Genomic DNA, 27811 nt, shown 5'->3' with positions numbered 1-27811 from the left:
TTATTTCCTCTAAAGCAGCTATCTTGATGGAAAGTGAGAGAAAACTAAATTTAGTCCGCTCCACTAAATCACAGTTTAATTAAATAATGTAAGCTGTCCATTTAGATCCTCAGTCTATCCAGGGAATTGCTCAGTCTCTTAGCTTTTCTCTCTTCTCCTATTTCACTGCAAGATACTTTTAGGTATATAGGTGATGGGAGGGCTTACATATCCTTACGGTGGAAGGAAAAAGCCTCCTTGGAGTTCATGTATGTTACAATCCCATTTTAGTTATTAACAAAGAGTGCAAGTGTGTCAAAGAAAAAAAGTGTAAAGCTACATAGCAAATTCGACCTTTGAGTTATCTCTGGGAGGTGGGATTGCCCTGGGTCACTACATTCTTTTACATTTATGTATTAGTTCAATTTTATGAGAAGCATACATTCATTTTGTAATCAGAAAAACTAATGATGTTTTTGTTCCAGTAAAAAACAAATAAGTACGACAAAGGATGTTAAGTGGGAAATTTTGATTGAAATGCCAAGATATGATAGTTACTGATCATCAAAGGTGTGAGTGGACCACAAAGATGCAGATCTTCAAAGGAAATTTTCAAAATCTGGTTACCTGTCTCTTGGTCCTCTCATCTAGGGAATCCCTCACCCAGAAAGATGATATAGGAGAGTCAGAAGAAGAGAAGGTTGCAGGGGGGCAGATTTTGAGGGGAGGATTTCTTTGGGAAAATCTAAGGAGTTACCTGCTCCCTCCACTCCAGTCTAGTGAGAGAGGCCTCAAGGAGACTGACCACTGAAGGAACTTGATGTGGCCTCTGCCGCCACTGGCTGGCCCTGGAAAGCTAAGCAGCCTTGGCAGACAGAAGAGGATCTGGGCATGAACCGCTCTACCCTCAGAGTACAGGTCAAAGGAGACAAGAATTCTGGGGACCAGATGAGGAGGGGGCAGAGGCAACGTCCACCTGGGGTGAAGCCTGACCAGGAGGGTGGCCAGTCTCTCAAAAGAGACTCAGCCGTTAGAGGCCGGGAGGCAACTGCTGCAGCAGAGGCTGTGGGAAGCAGAGGAGCAGGAGGAGAGGGAGCTGGGTCTGAGGAACCCAGAAGGGGGAATCTCCCAGGAGTCTCCCATGAGAGCCCCTAGGAGTCAGTTTTAAACATCTGCCAGGAATCTGTGGGTCCTCAGGTGTAGAACTTACAAATCCATTCTACCAGGAACTTTCCTATCCCCCTTCCCTCTGCTCCTTTTCCAACTTCAACCTTAAAGGTCAGAAGCAGCAGCAAGATGAGGAGGAAGAGAGTAAGAAAGAGAAGAAACTGAACACAGCCTCCTCCAAGGCTGCAGACCACCCACCTGCCATTGACCCTAGCTTTGTGGGAGTGGGAGAGAAATATTATCTTTGAATGAGGATTTAAACATTGATTAATTAAGTCCACATTTGTGACTTAAAGTGACCCCTGGACTTTTACCTAAGGATGCACAGAAAAATTTATGAGCTTGACAGGACTTTTACACATGGCCAGGAAAAGACCATCCTGACCCCCACTGGAAGTGGTTAGAAAGCCATGGAAGGGGACTTCCCTGGTGGCACAGCGGTTAAGAATCTGCCTGCCAATGCAGGGGACACACGTTCAATCCCTGGTCCGGGAAGATCCCACATGCCGCAGGGCAACTAAGCCCACGAGCCACAACTACTGAGCCCACGTGCTGCAACTACTGAAGCCCACACACCTGGAGCCCATGCTCTGCAACAAGAGAAGCCACCTCAATGAGAAGCCCGTGGACCACAACGAAGAGTAGCCCCCGCTTGCTGCAACTAGAGAAAGGCCCGCGCACAGCAACAAAGACCCAACGAAACCAAAATAAATTAATTAATTAATTAATTAATTTTTTAAAATGTAGACACAAACTTTAAAAAAAAAAAAAGAGCCATGGAAGGGATGGACTTGGAAGGTATTATTATGCTAAGTGAAATAAGTCAGACAGAGAAAGACAAATACTGTATGATATCACTTATATGTGAAATCTAAAAAATAAAACAAACTAGTGAATATAACAAAGAAGAAGCAGACTCACAGATATAGAGGACAAACTAGTGGTTACCAGTGGGGAGAGGGAAGGAGGGAGGGACAAGATAGGGTTAGAGGATTAAGAGATACAAAGTATTATGTATAAAATAAATAAGCTACAAGGATATATAGTACAACACAGGGAATATAGCCAATATTTTATAACTATAAATGGAATATAACCTTTAAAAATTGTGAATCACTATGTTGTACACCTGAAACATATAATATTGTATGTCAACTATACCTCAAATTTTTAAAAAGTCAGTGGAGGACAAAAATAAAGTGGCTTTGACAAATACAACCCACAAGTCCTGTGTGTTCAACATACTGGTTGTACAAGATTCCTTTCTTAGAAACCACTCTGCCTTGAGTTCCTAGATACACTGAAACAGTACCACTTAGATGTCAGCAAGAGTCCCTCATTCTTTGGAGGTCTGGGTAATTCCACAGCCTGGAAAAGTTTGTTTGTTTGTTTTTTCTAACAAAAGACTATTCATATGAACAGGTTTAATGTAACATGAAATGTAAAAGATTCGAACCAGTAATGAAGTATCTAATTCTTATTTCAACTTAAAAAAATAATTAAAATAAATAAAATCAAAATAGAATAGTGACCAGAATAATAGTACCATTATAATCACATTAAATAGAAAAGCTTCCATCAACATTTTAAGAATGTAATAAATGCAGTATGATACATTTTAAAATACTCCACTCAATTTTGTAATCCATTTTCATAAAAATGTTACTCAGAAGAGAGGCTTGGACACCCCTGGAAAAATGAGAAATCAGCTTAGAAATACGTAATATGCCAGGATTTACTAATTCACTGTTAAAAAGTACCTTATATTTCTCTTAGATATTTTACACAAATGAATAATTATATTTCACATATAAGACAGGTGGTACTTCAGCTACATTAGAATTATATCAACTTTTAGATGTACATTTAAATTGTCACATTTTATAAGAAGTTAATTTTCATTTCTCCTTATTTTAAAGGCTCACCAGGTTTGCCAATATAGTATTAGGATCAGCAAATGTTGGACTGAACTACATTTAGTTATAATATGTCTAACATCCAATTTCACATAATATATGTGAAATGATACACCCCTAAGTGGTATTTAGATATATTTCTTTGAAAAAAATATTAATTTTATGAATGTGATAAGAAACAGCCTTATTCACCGTATGCTTTTTTTTTTAAATGAGCACTACAGATAGCAGACATATAACTTCTTACTACCTATACTGACTACTAAGAAATAAAGCCGAACTTTAGAAAAATACAGTGCAAGAAAAGATTCAAGTTAAAAATATACTCCTTTGGTTAAAAATCATCCCCTTAATAATTTCATCTGTAATCTAAACTCAGCATGTCTCACCAGCCCAAAGTAATCTTCTAAATGTCACTATACTTGTATTACAGTGTTTTTTTCAATCCAGTATTTATGGAGGTCACTGGGTTGCAGCAACAAAGTATTTTAACTCTAGGAAGAGAGTGTAGCCTTGTTGCATCAGCTCCTTTGACAGATGTCTTCCTTAAAAGGTTTTACTTTAGAAACCTCTGACACATGTAGTTTTCTTCAGATACTGTATATCCAAACTTTTTCTAGAAACCAGCGTTTTATGGTAGACATTCAAGGGTAATATTATAACAGTTCAGTTTCTTGCTTAGGAAAGTAAGGGTTGATAATAACAATTTGCCAAGCTGCTTTCCTCTGCATTCATCACGAACAACAACATCTTCTACTCTTCCTCTCTTAGCACAGGAACGGATGAATTTATGTTCTATTATCAGAGTTGCTGTAGCAACTATCTGTCCTAAAGTGACATCTTCCACGACTGTAACATAATAATCCCCAGATTTCTTCATGTGCTCAAAAGATTTCATAAATTGTTCCAGGTTGACAACTCCAGTCTCTGTCAGCTGACCTGGTACCTTAAAAAAACCTCTATTTAAATCAGCAGTACAAAGAGGCCTCAAAACCAAACCTTCTCCAGGATGTGTTGGGGAAATGGCTAGAGAAAATGTAGCTGTATTCTGACTCCAGTCCACTTCTTTGAGTAGACTTGGGTCAAACATAGGCATTTCATCAGGTTTCATCTTTGCAGTAAGGTCTGTAGAGACCTGCAGTCGGCGCTCCTCTCCAGGCCCGTCGGATTCTCACCCACCCGGGTACACAGCACTAGATCCACATCCGGCTTCAGCGGCCGCCCCACCTCCTCCACCTCCGGCTCTACAGTCTCCCGCAAGGCTGCCGCTCCGCTAGCCGCCGCCAGGACGTGGCAGCACCGACATCTCCAGCCCGCCCCTCCACAGCCTGGAAAAGTTTGATCTTGTCCAATAATTTCTCTTCATTCCCAGAAATTTCCCAGAAACTCACCTGAGATGCCCCTAGCCTCTTATTTCTGTGTCTATTTTGCTTTCCACTCTTTCCTCTCATCAGCCGGGATGCAGAAATAGCAGCTCTTAGCTCCATAGAAGAATCTCCTCACACAAAGAGCAGTTGTGAGTAGTGGAGACTTAACTGAAGTTTTTCCATCTCCTCAAAGTGGGGCAGTGTTTGATGGTCAAGGAGGTTTCTTTAGTAAAAGTTCAGTTGAGTTCCACAACATTTATTGAGTGACTGCTATTACCAGGTACTATGATAAATGCTGGAGACACAGAGTAAATGATATTCTCTATCCTCAACATATTTATAGTCTAGCTGGAGAGAGAATGTAAGAGAACAGGTAAATGCCTGTTAGAGCCCAGGTTGCCATGGCAGCACACAGTGGCCGGGGGGTGGGGCATGTAAACAAGCCTAAGGTGATTATGGGGGGAGTCAAGGAAGATGTCCCTCTGTGATAGAATAGAAGAGTGATAAAATAGCAGACTGGAAAGAGAATCAAATAAAAATTTGAGAACAAAAAAATACAATAAGAGATGTTAAAAACTCAAGGGATGGGTTCAACAACAGTCTAGACACATGAGAAGAAAGAGTCAATGAATCAGAAAACATGGTAGAGGAAACTATCTAGAATGAAGTAAAGAGAGACAACAAGAGAGAAAATACAAAAGCAAGGTAAGAGACACAGAATGCAGTGAGAAGGTCTTACTTATACCTACTTGGAGTCTACTTGGAGCCAAGAATGAGCAGAGACAGTATTTGAAGATAATAACTAAGAATTTTCCAGAACTGATAAAAGACTTCAAGCTCAGAATCAAGAAGAGCAACAAATTCCAAGATAATTTAATTAAATCTATTCTTGGAACATTAAAATAAATCTGCAAAAAATAAACCAAAAAAATATTAAAGATAAGCAGAAGAGAAAAAATATTATTTTCAAAGGAGCAACAGACAGCTGACTTCTCAACAGCAACAATGGAAGCCAGAGAACAGTGTAATATTGTCTAAGTGCTAAAAGAAAATTGCTAGTCCAAAATTCTATATCCAGCTAAACCATCCTTCAAGAATAAACATGAAAAAGTTAAAAAAAAAAAAAAAAGAATAAAGATGAGAAGACTTTTTTTTTTTTTTGGCTACACCGTGTGGAATGCAGGATCTTAGTTCCCTGACCAGGGATTGAACCTGTGGAAGTGCGGAGTCTTAACCACTGGACCACCAGGGAAGTCTGAGAAGACATTTTTAGACAAACAAAAACTGAGTGATTTATCGACTAGCAGAAACACTCTATTAATTTTCTATTTCTGCATAACAAATTACTACAAACTTAGCAGCTTAAAACAACACCCACTTATTATCTTACAGTTCAGGGAGAAGTCCAGGATCAACTAGGTTCTCTGCTCAAAGTATCACAAGGCTGAAATCAAAATGTTGGCCAGGGCTAGGGTCTCATCTGAGGCTCAAAGTCCTCTTCCCAAGATCGCATTGTTGAAAGTGAGGTCTAAAAAAATCTGAGATTTGAGAGATACAAATCATATCCTCTGATACAATGCAATTACACTAGAAAAAAACATTTTTTTAACTCCACATTTACTTGAAAATTAAGAAATACTTCTTAATAACACATAGCTCAAGTAAGGTATCACAAAGGAAATTAGAAAATATTTTGAACTGAATGTTAACAAAATTTCTATGTATAAATATTTTTGGGATACAGCTGATAACAGGAAATTTATAGCCTTAAATGCATATATTAGAAAATAAGAAAGGTTAAAAATTAATGGGCTAAGATTCTACTTCAAAAAGTCAGAAAATAAGGCATGGGATACTATATTATTATTCACAAAGATTCACCCGCTCTGGGCACTGGCATCAGGTTTAGCTGTATTTCCTGCTCCGGTCAATGGAATGTGTACAGAAGTGTTACATGTCACATCTAGGCAGGATTTTTACATATGGTTCACCATCCTGTCTCTTCTCTCTGCCATAATGATTGTCAATGTTCTAGACAGTGGCTGTTCTGCCAGCGTGAGCCACAAAGTGAAGACAATGTGGAAAAGAACCTAGCTAACCTGGATCGAACAGGCAGCATGAGTGAGAAATAAACTATGTTGTTGAAAGCTCTGAGAGTTGGGGGGGATTGTTTGTTACTGCAGCCTAACTTAGCCAATCCTGACTCTTACAGAAGTACAAAAGAAACCCAAATACAGTAAAATAAATGAAATAATAAGGATAACAGCAAGAATCAGTGAAATGGAAAATAACATGCCATAGAGAGGATCAACAGAATCAAAAGTTGGTTCTTTGAAAAGACCAATAAAATTTACAAATCCTTGCAAATTATCAAGAAAAAGAAAACACACAAATAATCAATGCCAGGAATGAAAAGCAGATATCACTATAAATTCTATAAACATGAAAAAGATAAGAGGGGGCTTCCCTGGTGGTGCAGTGGTTGAGAGTCCGCCTGCCAACGCAGGGGACGCAGGTTCGTGCCCCGGTCCAGGAAGATCCCACATGCCGTGGAGCGGCTAGGCCCGTGAGCCATGGCCGCTGAGCCTGCGCGTCCGGAGCCTGTGCTCCGCAACGGGAGAGGCCACAACAGTGAGAGTCCCGCGTACCGCAAAAAAAAAAAAAAAAAGAAAGAAAATACAACCAATGTCAGAGACAGAATGGCCCCAAAGATGTTCACATCCTTATCCTCAAAACCTGTGGATATCAATCTTACATGGCAAAAGGGACTTTGTAGATGTGATTAAATTAAGGGCCATGAGTTGGGCAGATTTTTTTTTTTTTAATAAATAAATAAATTTATTTATTTATTTTTGGCTGTGTTGGGTCTTCGTTTCTGTGCTAGGGCTTTCTCCAATTGTGGCGAGCAGGGGCCACTCTTCATCGCGGTGTGTGGGCCTCTCACTGTCGCGGCCTATCCCGTTGCAGAGCACAGGCTCCAGACGCGCAGGCTCAGTAGTTGTGGCTCATGGGCTTAGTTGCTCCGCGGCATGTGGGATCTTCCCAGACCAGGGCTCGAACCCGTGTCCCCTGCATTAGCAGGCAGATTCCCAACCACTGCGCCACCAGGGAAGGGAAGCCCTGGGCAGACTATCTTGTAGTTTCCCTGTGGGCCCAATGTAATCACAGGAGTCCTTATAAGAGGAAGGCAGGAGGATCAGAGTCTGAGAGAAGATGTGACCATGGAAGCACAGATTGGAGTGATGAGCTTTGAAGATGGAGGAAGGGGTCACCAGCCATGGAATGCAGCTGGCCTCTAGAAGCTGCTAAAGATAAGGAAACATGTTCTCCCCTTGAACCTCCAGAAGTGCAGCTCTAAGCCAACACCTTGATTTAGCCCCTAAGACCCATTCTGGCCTTCTGACCTCAAGAATTGTAAGATAACAAATGTGCTAGTTTTAAGCCACTATGTGTTTGGTAATTTGTTAAAGAAGCAATAGGAAGCTAATACAACTAGATTGATTTTATTCTAGAAATGCAAGGATGGTTTAACATTTGCAAATCAAAGTATTTCACCATATTAATAAATTTAAAGGAGAAAAATTATGACTATCTCAAAAAATGTAAAAAAAAAGTATTTGTAAAAATCAACTTCAATCATAATTTTTTTAAAAATTCTTTTAACTAGGAATAGAAGGAACTTCCTAAATCTAATAAAGGATATCAGAAAGCAATGCAGTAATTACCATAAAAGCTAGCAGTTACCTTTACGAGGGCTGGGGTTGTGTTTGGGAAGGGATATAAAGGGAGACTTCTAGCAAGCTGGTAAAACTCTATTTCTTGACTCTAGTTGGTGGTAAACAAGAGTTTGCTTTAGTCTAGCACACGGAATATAGTCAATATTTTATTATAACTTCAAATAGAGCATAATTATAAAAATATTGAATCACTATGTAGTATACCTGAAATTAACATAATATTGTAAATCAGCTATACTTCAACTTTTTAAAAAGGTGCTTTATAATAATTATGTTTTATGTACTTTCCTTTAATTGTGTTATTTTTCACAATAAAAAATGTTCTTAAACAGATAGCAAAGAAAGATTTGCAAAGCAGATAGAGCAAAGCTATCGTCTAAGGCCTAAAAGTGCTATAATCACTGAAGTGGTAGGGCTTAAAATCAGACCAGCTAAGGTGAGCTGAAAAGGCTCTGGGTGCTGGTGGGTGAGGCTGGCTTCTCTCCCCAGGATGGCAGTAACTGGGCAGGGAACCAGTACTGACCAAGGCTAGGAGGAAGGATGGGCCCCCATTCTTGGGAGGGTACCACTGCAGCAGTCCTGCAAGATGCCACAAAAGCCACCAAAGAGAAGCAGGAGTCACCTGGGAGCCCAGGGAACAGAACAGACAGGCTGATGGGAGGGAGTTTCGTGCATGGAGGGAGGTGCTAGTATCTCAGTCATGAAGTGGGTGGGTGGAGATAGGAGACACTCCAGAGCTCTCATCTCCCAGGAATAGGAAAACTTTTAATGTTCTAGGATTCTAAAATTAACATAACTGGGGGGAGGGGAATTGGATAAAGGTAGTCAAAGAGTACAAGTTTCCAGTTATAAGATTAGTAAGTACTAGGGACGTAATGTATAATATGATAAATATAATTAACACTGCTGTATGCTATATATGAAAGTTGTTAAGAGAGTAAATCCTAAGAGTTCTCATGAGAAAAAAAGTATTTTTTTTCTTTTTCTTTTATTTTGTATCTCTGTGAGATGATGGATGTATGTAAGTCAGATCATTATGCTGTATACTTTAACTTATATAGAGCTGTACGTCACTTATATCTCAATAAAACTGGAAGGAATAAAATAAAATTAAAAACATAACAAATAATTACTAATTACACACAAGCACAAAGAATTCATGGTTTTGAAACTTGCCTTTGTACAGCCTTTTTCCTTATCTAGTGATTATCCCCAGCTTTTCTGGCAGCTGTCAAAGGGAAAGACTGACCATACAAGCCAGCCCCTGGCAGAATTCATGTCAACATTCTAGGAGGGCTGGTTGGGCTAGCCAGTCCACAGCACTGATAATTAAGACATGAGTTACATCATAGGCCAGAAATGCTATGAGCCAATAATCACGGTAATAAGTAAAAGTTGGTTTCTGTATATAAGGATTTGGGCTATGACTACAGAAGACTGGGAAGGCAGTTGTCATTCTGCTCTACATCACATACCCTGATGACCTGGGTGGATGAAGGGACTGTTGACTGTGAACTAAAGGTTTAATTCATATTCAAAGTTAGTGTACTTTTTTAGGGTTCCTGTTGGGACCCCCAAATGGCAAATACAATAGTGTGAAAGAAGAGGCTGGAGAGAACATCTGAAGAGGTGGGAGAACATCTCTTCATCAGGCTGTCTCTCCCTCTGGATGACCTAACGACTCGTGGCCACTGTGATAACCAGTATAAATAGGAGTGATTTGATGGGGGCAAGGGGATGTTGCAATAATCATATATAATACAACTTTGAGTCAGTGCATAGGAAGAACCAAACATCCTGACAGCTTACTATTGACACTGACATGACTTTTCTGTTGCAGGAAACTCTTGCCCGGGATAATAAAAGTTGTTAACTATCATTTTTTGCAGAAATTTCAAGAAGAAAAACATTTAAATGAACTTTGCGACTTTTCAATATTTTGCATCCAACCACTCTCTAAGACTCTGAAATCCTTGCCTCAAAACCCTCCCCTTGGGCTTCCCTGGTGGTGCAGTGGTTGAGAGTCCGCCTGCTGATGCAGGGGACACTGGTTCGTGTCCCGGTCCGGGAAGATCCCACATGCCGCGGAGCGGCTGGGCCCGTGAGCCATGGCCGCTGAGCCTGCGATCTGGAGCCTGTGCTCCGCAACGGGAGAGGCCACAACAGTGAGAGGCCTGCGTACCACAAAAAACAAACAAACAAAAACAAACAAATAAACAAACTCTCCCCTTGCCCTAATAATCCTCAACTATTGTATCATTATTCTTGTCCAATCCCTAATCAAGCCCCCCCAGTGGAAGAGCTGCCTTCAAATAGACCCCAACACTTCATAAATATCCCGACTTTGCCTCCCCAGTTTAGATGGTACTCGGGCTCTGCAGAGTAGTTAGTGTTCTCCCTTCCTGTGATGAGAACTCAGCTTTACATTATCACAAAGTTGTTTTGAGGGTATTTTCAAGGGAGCCACCATTCAATTATTGAGCTCCACCGAGATCCAATGGAGACCCTCTTCACCACTGCAGCACAAGACCCCTGATTCAGAAACAGTGTCCCAAAAAAAAAAAAAAAAAAGAAACAGTGTCCCCTTCTGAGGCCCTCGATCCCCTCAGGGGTCTTTCAGGCTTCACTAGTGAGGGATGTAAGGCCTGTCCTGGGCCCAAGTTCCAATTTCTTATTTTAAGTCTCCTTTTTGTTGAGCTGCCCAAATACTGAATCTATTTTGTCTCCTAGCAATAAGGAACCCTTTTCAGGAATCCTTTGATTACCTGACCATATTTGAAAATCTTTTCTCCTGGGTGCATATCCGCCTTATCATTAACAAGGCAACTATTTGTCTATGCCCATCCTGGTCATTTATTGTTGTGCATATATTAGAATAAAGTTCATGGTGAAGAGGACAGGTGTGGGTCCCAATAAGTCCATCCCTAAGCCAGCCCAGGGAAAAGTTTTGTCTCAGGCCACTGAACAACACCTTATGAGAACTTTCCTCAGACTAGTTTTGTCTGTGAGAGTTTGGATCAGCAGAGATCTCTCCACGCCCTTCATCTGCTGAGAACTGTAAGTTCAACAGAGTTGCCATTGGGTAAGGTCTAGCTGTGAGGTTGGGGGTCCCCGACCCACAGGATACACAAGCAACTCTCCACTGACATTCCCAGTCTTAGTATAAACCTCAGTCCATGCCTTCCTTGGACCCAACTTCTGCTTCTTACCTGTATTGATGCTATTGCCCAAATTTGTGCACTTATCTTTCTAAATAGCATCATTTCACCAAGGATAATTCAGAATGACAGTGGCCACTATAAGAACTTTTGTGTTTTTTTTTTGCGGTACGCCGGCCTCTCACTGTCGTGGTCTCTCCCGTTGCGGAGCACAGGCTCCGGACGCGCAGGCTCAGCGGCCATGGCTCACGGGCCCAGCCGCTCCGCGGCATGCGGGATCCTCCCGGACCGGGGCACAAACCCGCGCCCCCTGCATCAGCAGGCGGACTCTCAACCACTGCGCCACCAGGGAAGCCCCACTATAAGAACTTTTGATACGAACAAAGTTATTCACTTGAGAAGTGCCTTTGAAGGGAAAGGGAACATAATTCCAAACATCCAACAGTCTTCATTTTTTTATTAGCATGAGGAGGCATCCAAAAGAAATTGGATTCCAAAATTGCCTCCTTAACAGATTCCTTGTCCAAAGCAAAAGAAAAATATAACAACTTAAAACTGTCTTTTAGATCTCCCGCAAATCACAACTCAAACACACTATTCCTCTTCCTCTATCCTACATTCTTCCATCTACTGCTGCCCCATCTCTCCCTCTGACCCCCTCTCCTTCCCTCCTAGCCAGCCAGGTACCCCAAACCTCACTTAACCTCTTTAAGGGAAACCTCCTTCAGCACAGAGAAAAGCTCTTATGGTGAATTTTAAGCTCTGGTTCCATTCTCAGCTGAAAGCCATTGCCTAAGACTCTCCAAGGCCTAGATAAGATAGAACATTGCAGAGGAATTTAGAATAGTTTGAGGGACATGTAATCCAGAGTGGCCAGATATATACCAATAGTGCATACGTTGCAAAAAGTTCGATAAAAAAGTCAGAATTGGAAGACCTCCAATGATGACTTAAAAGACCTTGAATTGTATAGGAAGCTGAAGGGACTTAGAAACACTGCAGATGTCGGTCAAGGACTTTCGGAGGCTATCCTTTGCCTTTCCTGTGAAATTAGTGTTCTGATTCAGTTCTTCAAGCCAAAAAAAGAGAAGCCTGATGGAGACTTTAGGGATAGGTTCTTTAATACGTTGCATTCAGTAGTAAATCTTGAAGCAGATGTGACCTTGGCTCTCCCTGTTATCTTTTTGTGAATGGCCTCAAAGCAGAAAGAGAGGATTTAATATGCAAGCAAAAAGTAGGGTGGGAAATAGGCCCATGGCCAGACCTCCAAAACCTTGAAAGAGCTCTATTTTAAAAGAGCTCTAGAACTAAGAAACTAAAGGGAAAAGAAAGAAAGAAGTTATCAATGAAGGTGTTCAACTTCCCATTCTACCTGCAAACCCACAAGGAAACATTTCTCTAAAAATTAAAAGACAGTCTTACAATTTTGATTGATATGGTCACAATAATATCAATCTTAAACCTGAGCACTATGATACAGATCTTCCTCAACTTATAATGGGGTTACATCCTGATAAACCCATCATAAGTTGAAAATATCCTAAGTCAAAAATGCATTTAGTAAACCTAACCTACCATCATAGCTTAGCCTTGCCACCCTTAAATGTGCTCGGAACTTACATTAATTAATTAGCCTGCGACTGGGCAAAATCATCTAACACAAAGCCTATTTTATAATAAAGTATTGAATATCTCTTGTAACTTATTGACTACTGTACTGAAAGTGAAAAACAGAATGGCTGTGTGGGTACAGAATGGTTATAAGTGTATTGGTTGTTTCCCCTTGTGATCACGTGTCCGACTGGAAGCTGCCCTGCCCTGCCCAGCATCATGAGAGAGGATCTTAGGGCACTTTGCTAGCCTGGGGAAAAAGACCAAAATTCGAAATTCTAAGGGTGGTTTCCACCAAACTGATATCACTTTCCTACCATCTCAAAGTTGGAAGAAATCAAACCATCATAAGTCAGGGACCCTCTGTACAACCCTTTCCTTGGAGTCAACAAACTACTTGGTCAGGCATCTATCTAATAATCCTAGATATCTAAAACCACACCTTCCCTAGGCCCCGGCACTTAACCACCAGCCCTGTACTTTTAACCAAGGAATGTTCTTTTCTCCTTTGTGACACTACACTCATTAACTTAATAGCAAGGGATTTACTGTGTGAATGGAATTGCCACATTAAATGCTCTCCTGACGCCGCTTCCCTCCAGTCCCTGAGGACCTCCCTGTTCATAATGAGGTCCTGGCTAATTCATTTGCCAGTACTTTTGTGTGTAAATCAAACATAGATTGAAGCTCTCCTGTGGGCAAGCAATTCCAGAATGTCAGACATTCTACTAGAACTAAACCCATCAAGGTTCAGACTGACCCACCTAAACCTCTACCCAAGTTTGCACAATAGCCTTTCAAACAAGGCACTAAGGAAGGAATAAAACTAAAATCAAAAGCCATAAAGAGAAAGGAGTCTTCATACCTCATCCTAGTCCTTGTAATACTCCTATCCTCCCAATCAAAAGCCCAGTGGCAGGAGTATAGATTCACTTAGGTCCCTGGGGCCATCAAGAAGTCACTCTCCACTTCCCTTTAGAACCAAACTCAAATACTGTTTTATCCTCAAGGCCTAAGGAGACTGACCACATGGTGTACAATTGTAGAACTCTGTTGTGCTTTCTTTGGTGTCTCTTTAAAAGTTAATACCTGTCTTCTCCAAGGAAAATCAACAACATACTTGGACTGGTATGCCTCAGTTTCTGAGATGCCCTTCTACTTTTCACAAGTCCTCAACCAGGACCTCCAGAGCTTTAAATTGCTCTGTGACCCTATTCTTAGCCAATATATGGATAATCTTTCTTGTTCTAAAGGTGAGGCAAGCTCTAAGGCTGATTCATCTCTCTGCTTCCTCTTTTAGCTCAGGGAGGGCATATGGTTTCCAAGAGAAGTGAACAATTTGTCAAAGGAAAGTGCACGACCTAAGACAAGATTTATTCCGTGGAGGCAAATCTCAATCCAGACAACCAGCTGTGCAAAAGGTACCCGGCCAACTAAGAGACAATTATGAGGATTCCTGAGTCTCACTGGCCACTGCAGGCTGTGTGTTCCCAAGTTTTCTGAAACTCCCATACCATTATTTGACCTGCCCAAGCCTCTGGTAACCAAACCTTTTCTCTGAGAACAAACATGAACTTGTTTTTTGTGAGTTGAAATGAGGTGTTCAATACCCTCCTACTCTGGGCCTAACTAAACATCATAAGCCTTTCAACCTATAAGTAAATCAGAGATCTCACTAAGCCCTTAACTTCATGAGAATAAAGACTAATAGCTTAGCCTCTCTTGTGATCCAATGGCAAGAGCTTCCCACTTTGTTGAGGGGCAGCAGCTAAACAAATAGTCTCCTATTGGCTTGGCTTTAGAGTCTCCTTTAAACCAGATGGTCCCTCGTGCTGTACCATCTTTGTTGCTCCCTGAAAATACACATTTCTCATTAAGTCGATTTACCTCCTGCGAACTTCCTTCTTTTCTCTGAGATGCTACAAAGATTGTCAAGGCAGTGCTCTCCCTCACTCTGGTAAGCAATGAACTCAGCTTCACCTGATCAGCAAGTTATTTCAGTAGCATTTCTGAGCTGGCAAATGACAGTGGTCTTTATCAGGATGTGTCCTAAACTCTCATCTGAGAAATCCCAGATTATTAAAAAATAAAAACAACCACCACTCTTTCTATTTGTCATTGATTTTGGAAAATATTACTGATTGGATCATGATTGTTCTTTGTTCTTGTTCCTACAGCCTCTTACTCCCCTGTAAGATGTTGGTCACTAATGGGCTGGGGTCCTGTCTCTGCTGGAAAAGAGCCGTGAAGGGGTCCAGCATGTGTTTTGTGGTGCTGAGGGGCAGTTCGTCATAAGCTTTCACCATGATGCTGTGTTCCTCCCTCCCATGCCCTCACAAATATTGATGCACCCGCGGAAGAAACAGGCAGCAATACCCCTTCAGTTAGTTCCCTGGAGTCCAGCAACCTGGGGGAGGGGTTGGCAAAGGATTGGAGATAAAAGAGGGAGGAGAGGAGTTTTCCTTATTTTGTCAGGATTCCTCTTATCAGCTCTGCTTTTCTTTGCCTGCCCTAGGGCTGACTCTGGGGAATGCCAGATTGGGGCAAATAGCAGGGTGTCCTCAGGCCACCCTCACCCACAGTACACGCACATCTCTCTCCAAGTGAAATCTGGTTCTGGTGACCAGCAAGGGCAGGCAAAGGGTAACAAAAAGCCGGCTAGGGCAGTTGACAGGAGTAGGTGAGGAGGAGTTTGTGTAAATTGAGTAAACTGCCAAAGCTGTCCCCATTTTCCTTCATCTATCTCCTGGTCTCTAAGAGCTCAGGACAGACCCCGGAGCGGCAGCCAAGGTGAGGAATTCTGCCCCCCCGAACAAGGAATGGAGCAGCATTTGAAACCTACAGAAGAGGATATCCACGGGGGAGGGGGGAGTTGGGGGCGACAAGGGGGGGCGGGGGGATAGGAAGGCTGCCTTCAACAGATAACCCCTTGTGGCTGCAGAGCAAAGGGCCCAGGAGCCTGAGCTCCACTTGACAAAAACTTCCCACGGTTACAGTTGTCTAGAAGCACGAAGCAGTGAGTCTCCTGACACTTAAAAGCTTGCTCTAGCTCTCCCGTGTTCTGGAATCTTCGGTCTGTGCCATGCACTATGTCACTTAGTTTTGTTTTGTCGCTTGGGTCTCGCTGTGATTTCTTGAGCGACGGCCTCCATCCCCACACGGGACTGTACGCTGGGGTCGCCCCGAGGCGGGGTCACCGTAACCAGTGTTCGGCAGAGGGTGTCGTCCGCCTCTGCCCCCGAAGCCGCCCTGTAATCCTTTGAACTTCTTAGTCCACACAGCAGCGAGCTAAGTCCTAGAGCTCGGTACAGCTTTGATCACAGTCTTCAGACACCGGAATTAAATATGTAAATACCGAGTTGGAGAAACAGCTTAAAAAGTTTAAAAAATCCAGAGCAACAGGATTCCGCAGAGGACAGGCCTGCCAGTTGGGTTGGGGGCAGACAGGTTGGAAAGAGGAACACCGCTCTGAAAAAACAACGTTCAAGTCTCTCATGGTGGAGGCGTCCCGAGAGTCGCTGGACTCCGAACCGGCGGGTTCTCCCGAGAGCCCCGCGGGTGGCGCGCAAGGCTCGTGCGGCCCAGTAGGGCGGGACCCGGGAGGCAGCCGGCGGCTCTCCGGGGAGGCTCGCTCTAGGAGTTGCGAGTGACCGGCCGGCCGGCCTCTCCCGGGATTTGTGACGTGCCGGAGAGCGGTGGTGACGGGGCCACCACATAAAGCCGGGTCGTCGGGGCGGGTGTCTCCCAGGCCAAGAGCCCCGATGGGATGGGGGAGGGATGGCGAGCGAGGCGCCCCCGAGCTCCGGGGCTCCGCGCAGCGTTAAAATGACGCGCTCCCGGCTCGCCGAGGCCGCGCCACGCCCCCGCGGGGGTGGAGCCGCGGCCGGGGGCGGGTCCGAAGCTGGCGGCGCCCAGGCCTGGGGCGGGGGCTGTGACAGCAGCTGCAGCGGCGGCGGCGCCCGAAGCTGCTGCAGCAGAGGCGGAGGCTGCTCCTGGACGCGTCCGGGCCGCTCAGCCGGAGCCCCAGCCCAGAGACGCCAGGCGGTGCGCTGGGTGCTGCGGCTGCTGCCCGCCGGCCGCCGCCCGGGCCCCCGCTGCCACCCGGGCCCCGGCCGCCGCTGGCGCCCGGGTCGACCCCGCCCGCGTGTGTGCCCCAGCCGGGACGCCGCCCCCGGCCGGGTCTCCACTTCTCGGCCGCACCTCCCATGACAGCGCCCGCTCGAAGATGGCTGCGAAGGGCGCGCACGGCTCCCACCTGAAGATGGAGAGCGAGCTGGAGCGCTGCCGCGCCGAGGGCCACTGGGACCGCATGCCAGAGCTGGTCCGGCAGATGCAGACGCTAGTCGTGCCCGGCGGCGGGGGCGGCCGGCGAGCCAGCCCGAACGCCGTGCTCACCTCTATGGACACCGGTGAGTGAGGGAAGGAAGGGGCCGGTTCACAAGCGCGGAGCGCGCGAAAGGCGCCTCCTCCAGGAAGCGGGCCCCGACTGCGTGGGGCCGGCGGTGGCTGCTTTCGGTATTACCGTTCCTACAGTGCTGGTCTTAGGAGCAACCAGGGTAGTAAGGAAGGTTCTTCTGCCCAAGGAGAAAACTCACATGCTTTGGGGAAAGGAGAGAAACGGTTTTTGCTCTCTGCCCTTTCGGGTCATGTGGGCTGCTCCGACTGCTGTGAAATGGTGATTTCGGCACGCATCAGATTGGGGCTTAGGCCGGACTCTTGCGCCGCCCCTCCAACCCCCATTCCGGTTCCTAAACTCCGTCAGGTGAAGGCTGTGCCTGTCTCTCCTTGCCCTCCCCCTCTTTCCCCCAAGTCAAATTAACGGCGAAGTTCTGTGCGCAGCCAGTATGATTGGGGGCTTAACGAGCGCCGGGTGGAGTGGTGGAGAAGTGGGAAAGAGGCCTGGTAAGCCTCAGTTTCTTCTTCTGAGTTCTGGCTCGGGACGCATCTAGCCCTGGCAGTCTGTGGCTTTAGCAGTAGGGCTGGTTTGGCTGGGCTGGGCTCTTGTGCTGGGGTTGGAAGGCACCCTGATGTGGCAGTGGGAGAACACCCCGCCCCAGTCTCCAACCTCAAACCTGTTCCTGGTGCCTTCAGCTCAGCCCTGAGCCCTCTCTTTGTGCGCAGCCAACTTTAGAGCCTTTGTGGAAGGAGGCAGGGAGTAAATAAATACAGATATAAAGAGTTTTAAAGACTGCCCAGCCTGTGGAAGGCTCTGTGAGGAGACAGAATGATAACGGTAATAGTAACAGTAATAGCTAACTCGCTCACTCACTGCGTGCCAGTGTACTAAGCGCTGCAATCAACCCAGTTTCTCCCAACAACCCCATGAAGCAGGTACTCTTGTTTGCCACTTACAGATAAAGAAACTGAGGCACAGAGAACTTAACTAACTTGATCATCCAGCCAATAAGTGGTGGAACCAGGATTTGAACCCAGGTTTCTGAGTACATCCTTTTAACCACTTGCACCATGACCTCTCCAAGAAGTATAACAAAATCCCAGCTTGAAGAGGTGACAAAATGGATGGGAAGGCAGAGGGGCGATCAGAGGGCAATTGCGTTAGATTATGGTGCTTAGAGGAAGAGGAGTTTTCAGGAAGCAGCAGAACTGGTACTGGCCTCTAACTGGTGCTGGGAAGGGCAGAGTATGTTTGCCCAACGAGGAGGAAGGATAGATGGACATTGAGGGGGCTGGGTGGCAGGGATGGACAGTCGGTTTGAGGCTTTGAGGTAGGTCTGAGCGTGGCAGTGAGGGGTAGTGGCCAGAGCTAAAGATGCACGTTTGGTAGAACCTGATGAGACCCCACCTTCCAGGGAAGGACAGATACATTCCAGGTTCCCCTCTGTCCCCTGTGTGGGGTGATGTGGTGGGGTGGGGCTGGTGAGGGTGGAATGGAAGATGACCCATGCAGAGGGCACTGGGGCCTGGTCAAGTGTGGGAATCTGGGTGAGGTTGGCAGCGCCACAGAGAAGCATGCTGGGCCCAAGACAGTAACCGGGGCCGCCTAGAGTCTATCCAGGGCTTTACTTCCTAAGCTGTTCTTTAGAGGTCTCAAGGAGGTTGAGTAATTAATTCCTTGGTATTCTAGGATAAAAGGGTTTGGGGAGCCAAAAAAGCTAAGTCATTAGACCTAACAGATTCAGTATTGTTAAACTGATCTTTTTTAACTGCAGGACTTCTCAGAGCCTTTAATATGCTCACCTGCGTATGATGTTCAAGCCGAGGTTAGAGTATAAATACCACATTTCTCAAACTTACTTTGACCGTACTCTGTGAAGGATTATTGGGAAACACTGGTATGGCATAGTTTATAAATGGTATGGTATAGTTATAAAGTGCTTCTTCTATTTGAAAAAAACTTTTTTTTGTAAACAGCCCTGTGGGGAGGGCAGGAATTATTGTCCCCATTTTAGACATCAAGGCCCAGAAAGGTCACATAATGAGTATGTGGCAGAGACTGTACCCAAACCGGAGTCCCTGACACCAGGTCTACTAGTGACAGAGGGAGGAGTGTGGAGCCTGGGTTGGCTTCACTGTGGGAGCTGACTAGCACAAAGAGGGAGGCTAAGGTCAGTGGGGTCTCTCCTGCCAATTTTGGGGTTTGGTCCTATGAGCGATTTTCTCCCATTGTTATTTCCAGATACATTTATCCCAGAACGCACACATGCCTGCACACACGTGCACACACAGACACACACAAGGAAGGAAAACAAATGACGCCCGAAGCCCATGCTTAGGGCATTTTTTGGATTGTCTGCTATTTTGGTTCTCTCTCCACTGGGTTCCTTGATCACTGGAGGGATCCAGGGCCTGTTTTTTTGAGGGGTTGTGGACACTGAGCCACCTGCAGCCCGGGAGGGAGATTCTTAAAAGTCCCACCTGGTGTGTTAGACTCAACGACCAGAAGCTTCAACATAATTACATAATTTGGGAGAGGTGAGGAAGGTGCTGAGGGAGGAGGACAAACCCCAGCTGAACGCTATTTTACAGACAGAGGCCCTGCTGGATCTGTGGGATTTCCCAAAGAAACGAAGGATAGCCCCCAGAACATGGGTTTCACTCCAGGGAGCACAAGGGGAAGACCCAGCTGAAGGGGGGGGACCTCTTTCTGGTCTGGTGGGAGTAAAGGATCAGGAGATGCTCCCGCGGAAGGGGCCCCCTTTTCCTGTCTGGGGAGGCTGCTCCCCACCACCTGCCCAGGGGGAAGGTGGTTACTACTGTTTGTACATTTTCTTTCAAACTCACATCCGGTTTAGATTTGGTCAGGATGGAGCAGGGGAACCCCAGAGGGTGGCTAGCTGTAAAGGGTTTTGTTCACGTAAAAACAAAGAGCCCCATCCAAGTGGTTTAAAAAGAAACAAAACACTTGATTGAGAAAAATTTCCAAAACGTCAAAAAAGTAGAGAGAAAAATGAATCCCATATACCCATCAACCAGTGTCAGTGATCACAAACTCATGAATAGTTTTGTCTGAGCTACACCCTGGGCCGTTTCTCCCCCACGTTGCAATATTTCAGTATGTATTTATCAAACAAGAACTCTTTTGAAAAATAAAACTACCATAGTTTTACTACAGCTCCCCCTCATCTAATTATTTAATTTTACAGTTTGTTTGCTAGAATGAGGATCCAAATAAGGCCACACATTGCATTTGGTTAATGGGTTGAATCTTTCTTTTATCCCCAACATTTTATTATGAAAAGTTCAAACATACAAAAAGTTGAAAGAATTTTGCAGTAAACACCTGTATTCCCACCACCTAGATTCGAATATTCTTTTACTATACTTGCTTAGATCACATCTGCTACTCTCTCCATCCATCTGGAGTCTCTCCTAATCTGTAGTCATCCCCTATCTTTTTTTTTAATTAGTGATTTTTTTAAAAAAGAACTGGAAATTGTTCTGAGCATTTTTTCAGTCGAAGTTAGCAGGAGTACATTTGAGGCAGGTGGCCTCTCACTAGTTTTGCCCTCTTCCTCCTCCTGCCGCGGTTGGAAGGTCCCAGCCCTTTGCAGTCCTGTGAAGTGAGCCTCTGCAGAGACCATCGTGGCCCCATTTGACCCAGTAGGGAAGGGTCTGGTCTGAGCGCCTGGCCTGCCAGCTGGAACCACCCTTCCTGACTGAATTGGCAGGTGGAAGAATGGGGAGCACTGCCCTGCAAATATGGGTTCCAGGGAGGAGGCCGGTATCCTTGAAGTGGGTCCCTGTGAACTGGCACGCTGCGAGAGGCCTGGAGAGGGGTGGGAGTGGAGAGGAAGCTAGCCGCCAGAGGCCTCCTAAACAAGGTGGGGAGACTGGGCGGGCCACTAAGTGGGGACTTCCTTTGGACCTCTGCTGAGAGCAGAGAGCTGGGCTGGGCTGCCAGAATCAGGAGCCAGGCTCCCAGAGTCTGTTGCACTGTCTGGGAGGAAGGCCTTCCTAATGCCCCAGCACGGGAGAAGCTGGAACACTTTACCCAAACCAGGATAGGGAGTAGGTTTCGTACGCTAGGATGATGAAGAGCAATCTGTTTTACCTTTGGAGAAGGATACGAAAGCCTCGATCCACCTGGATTCTTATTTAACAACTGAAAACCTAGAACTTTTCATTCCAAACTACCCTTCAGTTCCATAGACTGACCAGTTGAGAACAGTGGGATGGAAAATGTGGAGCAGGGAAGAGAGTTAGACAAGGAAGAAAAGAAAGTAAATTCCCGATATCTACTTGAGTGTATGCTAAATGGAAAAACAGAGAGACTGAGTTGGGTGTGAAGAGGGAGGGCAAAAAGGCTCTGGAGAAGGATCCGGAGTGTTAATCTACAAAACAGTCTGAAACTCACAAGTGTGTGACAGTGAGAACTACTCTTATTCCTGTCCTTGGAATTACGATTCGCTTTTAACCTACTGTTTACAGCTCTTAGACTGTTCTTCATTTCCAAACTGTCAGAAGCTCTGCTCTGTGTGGGAGGTGGGGAAGAGGACTGTTCTTTGGCTGTGTTATGTTATGTGGGTTGTGACCATAACAACATTGCATCTTTATTGTCATCTATAAAATGGGAATCATTTCTACCTATCAGGGCTGTGCAGGTCAAATGATACTATATAATAAAGTACCTGGTACTCAGTGGGCCATCAGCAAATACCAGCCCCCCTTTTTCAGTAAAAGGCACTTTTGAAGTTTAGAGCAGTGCTTGTCAAACGGTCTGTGGTGAAGGCTCAGTTTTATGTTCTGGTTTTTTTTTTTTAGATTCCCAATCTGTTGTGTTCCGATACTTTCTTAAAATACATAAACTGATACCCGCTCCCCCCACCACCAATTTTTTAGTATTTGATTCAACAATTATTCTGTCACATGGTTATCAGCGTTTCTGAACATATACTCCAAATTTCTGCACTCACCCCGCGGGACTGGGTCACAAAGACGCACAGACCCACCCCAGACCACGGACCACACATGTGTTCAGAGGACATTTTGAGGAGAGGTGTGGGCTCTGGGGAGTATTTCAAGATTGAGGTTTGCCTAGAAGGAAGCTGGTTTCTCTTGGCATGAAAGGAAAGGAACCCTAGGGAGCTCTGGGCGGGGCAGCTGGGTGGCGGAGGCGGGACCCGGTGGCCGGAAGGCTGGGCTGCAGACTGGCACCTGCAGACCGCGGGGCGGGAGCTGTGCGCACCGCTGCACCTGACGGCGGAGGGGCGGGACCAGCCCGGCAGGCGGAGCCTGGGGAGGGATGAGGTTCTGTGGGAAGGAGGAGGTTCATAGCTCTACCTCAGGTTTTATAGATGCAAAACAGATTAGAAGGGGACAGCCCATTGCCAGGTGGCCCACAGCTCAGGAATGCTGCTCAGGCACCCACTTCTAAGCAGCCCACTCCCCCTCCTGGCTGAGCTATTGGAAATGTAGAAGATTCCTTCTATTCTTGGGTCGATTTACATTTAATTTTGACTAGGTAATATATTCACATGGGTCAACCTTCCAAAGGTACCCAAAAGTAACGAGTGAAAAGCCTCCCTCCATCTCTGCCCCCGTCCCTGTAAGGTAGAAAAGTTAGCAGATGTTCGTGTTATCCTTTTACGTATTTTCATGCATAAACACACAGTGGTCCACTGTGTGTGCTCTACTTTCTAATCAGTTTATCTTGAAGTTCATGTCATGACAGCCCATACAGAGCCTCCTCATTCCTTTTTATTGTGGCATGGTGTCCCTTTTAATGGATATATCATGCTTTATTTAATCAGCCTTCTGTTGATGGACATAAAGTTTTCTCTGGTTTTCTGCCATTATAAACGGCGCAGCAGGAATGACCTTATATGTTGGTTGTTTTACACATACATGTTCGAGGACATCTGTAGGCGTGGGATTGCTGACTCAGTGGGGATGTGCAAGAAATAATTTTGATCTATGTCTCCAAGTTGCCCTTTGTAGAGGTTCTGCCAACTTCTGTCCCGCTAGTGATGGATGATAGTTTGAACCATCATTTTTGGCCATTTCTTCCTAATGTTACTTTTAGAAATCATGAGGTAGGTAGCAAAGGATGGGCTGCTGGGCTGTGACATCCGTCTGGGCTTCCAGGATGCTCTCTGTGGGGAATCTCCCTTACGAAGAGAGACAGTTATTCAGGGACATGCAATTTCACACCCGTGGTTTTGAGTTGTGAGCAAACTGCAGTGGTCCTGAGAGTAAGGAGTGCGTGGCATTCTGAGTAGGTCTGAGAATGCCATTCTGGCAGCAGGAAGAGCACTAGAGGACGTGGGATCAAGCACATGTTCCTGGAGGCATTTTGTTTTTTTAATAAATTTATGTATTTTATTTTATTTTTGGCTGCATTGGGTCTTTGTTGCTGCATGGGCTTTCTCTAGTTGTGGCAAGCGGGGGCTACTCTTCGTTGTGGTGCGTGGACTTCCCATTGCGGTGACTTCTCTTGTTGCGGAGCATGGGCTCTAGGCGCGCGGGCTTCAGTAGCTGTGGTGCACGGGCTTGGTAGTTGTGGCTCGTGGGTTCTAGAGCACAGGCTCAGTAGTTGTGGCACATGGGCTTAGTTGCTCCACGGCATGTGGGATCTTCCCGCACCAGGGCTCGAACCCATGTCCCCTGCATTGGTAGGCAGATTCTTAACCACTGTGCCACCAGGGAAGCCCCCCTGGAGGCATTTTGGATGGGCACAGAACTCCCTGAGCCTCAGGGCTTCCCCATGGGGGAGTGGAAAGGATCCCATTACTCAGTTGCTATTTATTGGGTGCCTGTATTAAATGGTCCTTGCTCTGTTCGAGGGGGACAGGCCAGGAGCCAGTCACCAAGCACAGCCACCCAAGGTGGTCCTGAAACCACCCTCAACCTCAAACCCTGCACCCTGAGCAGCTGGATCCCACCCCACTCAGGTCGCCCCTGCTGTAGGTAGCAGGGATACGGTGGCTTCAGGATTGCAGTTTTCAGTGCTGTGGGGGAGACAGCAAAGTAAACCAAGCAGTATGAAATCACTAGCCAAGGGGTGAGGTCTGTGGACGAGCTAACGTGTGCGGGAACTCCAGAAAGTCCCAAGGATTGCCGTGCTACACCAGTAAATCTGCTTCCGGCCTTAACTCTCCTTGGTTGCTAGGTTATCCCTGGGTCATGCTAAAATACCTTAATAACAGAGAAAACCAATTCTGCTACATGGAAGATAGGAGCACCTGACAATGTGTTATTAAGCCAGCTTGTATATTTTTCCTCTTCAGTTCTCTGCAGGGAATTCCTTCCTTGTGTAAGAACTTATCACCTTGGAGCATGGGTGTGACTTTGTCCCTCAATATTTTTTTTTTCCTTTTTTAAAATTTAATTTAATTTAATTTTGAATTTTATTTATTTTTTATACAGCAGGTTCTTATTAGTTATCCATTTTATACATATTACTGTATACATGTCAATCCCAATCTCCCAATTCATCCCACCACAACCCCCCCCCACCACTTTCCCCCCTTGGCGTCCATATGTTTGTTTCTCTACATCTGTGTCTCTATTTCTTCCCTGCAAACTGGTTCATCTGTAGCATTTTTCTAGATTCCACATATATGCATTAATATACGATATCTGTTTTTCTCTGACTTACTTCACTCTGTATGACAGTCTCTAGATCCATCCACGTCTCAACAAATGACCCAATTTCGTTCCTTTTTATGGCTGAGTAATATTCCATTGTATATACGTACCACATCTTCTTTATCCACTTGTCTGTCGATGGGCACTTAGGGTGCGTCCATGACCTGGCTATTGTAAACAGTGCTGCAATGAACAGTGGGGTGCATGTGTCTTTTTGAATTATGGTTTTCTCTGGATATATGCCCAGTAGTGGGATTGCTGGGTCATATGGTAATTCTATTTTTAGTTTTTTAAGGAACCTCCATACTGTTCTCCATAGTGGCTGTATCAACTTACATTCCCACCAACTGTGCAAGAGGGTTCCCTTTTCTCCACACCCTCTCCAGCATTTGTTGTTTGTAGATTTTCTGATGATGCCCACTCTAACTGGTATGAGGTGATACCTAATTGTAGTTTTGATTTGCATTTCTCTAATAATTAGTGTTGTTGAGCAGCTTTTCATCGGTCTCTTGGCCATCTGTATGTCTTCTTTGGAGAGATGTCTGTTTAGGTCTTCTGCCCATTTTTGAATTGGGTTGTTTGTTTTTTTAATATTGAGCTGCATGAGCTGTTTATATATTTTGGAGATTAATCCTTTGTCCATTGATTCGTTTGCAAATATTTTCTCCCATTCTGAGGGTTGTCTTTTCGTCTTGTTTATAGTTTCCTTTGCTGTGCAAAACCTTTTAAGTTTCATTAGGTCCCATTTGTTTATTTTTGTTTTTATTTCCATTACTCTAGGAGGTGGGTCAAAAAATACCTTGCTGTGATTTATGTCAAAGAGTGTTCTTCCTATATCTTCCTCTAAGAGTTTTACAGTGTCCTGTCTTACATTTAGGTCTTTAATCCATTTTGCGTTTATTTTTGTGTATGGTGTTAGGGAGTGTTCTAATTTCATTCTTTTACATGTAGCTGTCCTGTTTTCCCAGCACCACTTACTGAAGAGACTGTCTTTTCTTCATTGTATATCCTTGCTTCCTTTGTCATAGATTAGTTGACCGTAAGTGTGTGGGTCTATCTCTGGGCTTTCTATCATGTTCCACTGATCTGTGTTTCTGTTTTTGTGCCAGTACCATATTGTCTTGATTACTGTAGCTTTGTAGTATAGTCTGAAGTCAGGGAGTCTGATTCCTCCAGCTCTGTTTTTTTCCCTCAAGATTGCTTTGGCTATTCGGGGTCTTTTGTGTCTCCATACAAATTTTAAGATTTTTTTGTTCTAGTTCTGTAAAAAATGCCACTGGTAATTTGATAGGGATTGCATTGAATCTATAGATTGCTTTGAGTAGTATAGTTATTTTCACAATATTGATTCTTCCAATCCAAGAACATGATATATCTCTGCATCTGTTTGTGTCATCTTTGATTTCTTTCATCAGTGTCTTATAGTTTTCTGAGTACAGGTCTTTTACCTCACTAGGTAGGTATTTTATTCTTTTTGTTGCAGTGGTGAATGGGATTGTTTCCTTAATTTCTCTTTCTGATCTTTTGTTGTTAGGGTATAGGAATGCAAGAGATTTCTGTGCATTAATTTTGTATCCTGCAACATTACCAAATTTGTTGATTAGCTCTAGTAGTTTTCAGGTGGCATCTTTAGGATTCTCTATGTATAGTATCATGTCATCTCCAAGCAATGACAGTTTTACTTCTTCTTTTCCAATTTGTATTCCTTTTATTTCTTTTTTGTCTCTGATTGCTGTGGCTAAGACTTCCAAAACTATGTTGAATAATAGTGGCGAGAGTGGACATCCTGTCTTGTTCCTGATCTTAGAGGAAATGCTTTCAGTTTTTCACCATTGAGAATGATGTTTGCTGTGGGTTTGTTGTATATGGCCTTTATTATGTTGAGGTAGGCTCCCTCTATGCCCACTTACTGGGGAGTTTTTGTCATAAATGGGTGTTGAATTTTGTCAAAAGCTTTTTATGCATTTACTGAGATGATCATATGGTTTTTCTTCTTCAGTTTGTTAATATGGTGTATCACATTGATTGATTTGCATATATTGAAGAATCCTTGCATCCTTGGGATAAATCCCACTTGATCATGGTGTGTGATCCTTTTAATGTGTTGTTGGATTCTGTTTGCTAGTATTTTGTTGAGGATTTTTGCATCTATATGCAAAAAATACTTTATTGCTAAAAATGCTAACCGTCATCTGACCCTTCAGTGAGTCATAGTCTCTTTGCTGGTGGAGGGTCTTGCCTCGATATTGATGGCAGCTGACTGATCAAGGCAGTGGGTGCTGAAGGTTGGGGTGTCTGAGGCAATTTCTTCCAGTAAGACAATAACGAAGTTTGCCACACAGATTGACTCTATATTCATGAGTGATATTGGTCTGTAATTTTCTTTTTTTTGTAGTATCTTTGTGTGGTTTTGGTATCAGGGTGATGGTGACCTCATAGAATGAGTTTGGGAGTGTTCCCTCCTCTGGAATTTTTTGGAAGAGTTTGAGAAGGATGGGTGTTAACTCTTCTCTAAATGTTTGATAGAATTCACCTGTGAATCCATCTGGTCCTGGACTTTTGTTTGTTGGAAGATTTTTAATCACAGTTTCAATTTCATGACTTGTGATTGGTCGGTTCATATTTTCTATTTCTTCCTGCTTCAGTCTTGGAAGGTTATACCTTTCTAAAAATTTGTCCATTTCTTCCAGGTTGTCCATTTTATTGGCATAGAGCTGCTTGTAGTAGTCTCTTAGGATGCTTTGTATTTCTGCGGTGTCTGTTGTAACTTCTCCTTTTTCATTTCTAATTTTATTGATTTGAGTCCTCTCCCTCTTTTTCTTGATGAG

The 27811-nt window shown here is 44.4% G+C and overlaps 1 protein-coding gene and 1 pseudogene across 4 annotated transcripts in view; one reads left to right on the top strand and one right to left on the bottom strand.

Moving 5' to 3' along the window:
- Positions 1–204: 204 nt before the first annotated feature.
- On the bottom strand, positions 205–6015 carry LOC149747758 (glucosamine 6-phosphate N-acetyltransferase pseudogene; annotated as a pseudogene).
- A 10651-nt stretch (positions 6016–16666) lies between these two features.
- Positions 16667–27811, top strand: part of TTC7A (tetratricopeptide repeat domain 7A) — a 122030-nt gene continuing 110885 nt past the window's right edge. For 2 of the 4 annotated variants that reach the window (XM_089923195.1, XM_089923196.1), the window contains exon 1: positions 16869–17344. In XM_089923195.1, the coding sequence (XP_089779321.1) occupies positions 17161–17344 (184 nt within the window). In that variant the 5' untranslated portion in view covers positions 16869–17160. Of the gene's footprint in view, positions 16761–16868; positions 17345–27811 lie in introns of those variants that run through there. The other 2 variants (XM_089923198.1, XM_022573909.3) reach the window with 2 other exon arrangements.

Source organism: Delphinapterus leucas, chromosome 13, assembly GCF_059928025.1.
Source record: "Delphinapterus leucas isolate spDelLeu-1000000601 "Yukka" chromosome 13, BTC_Dleu_Yukka2, whole genome shotgun sequence".
Classification (NCBI taxonomy): Eukaryota; Metazoa; Chordata; class Mammalia; order Artiodactyla; family Monodontidae; genus Delphinapterus; species Delphinapterus leucas.
This window is presented reverse-complemented; position numbering and strand designations above follow the sequence as displayed.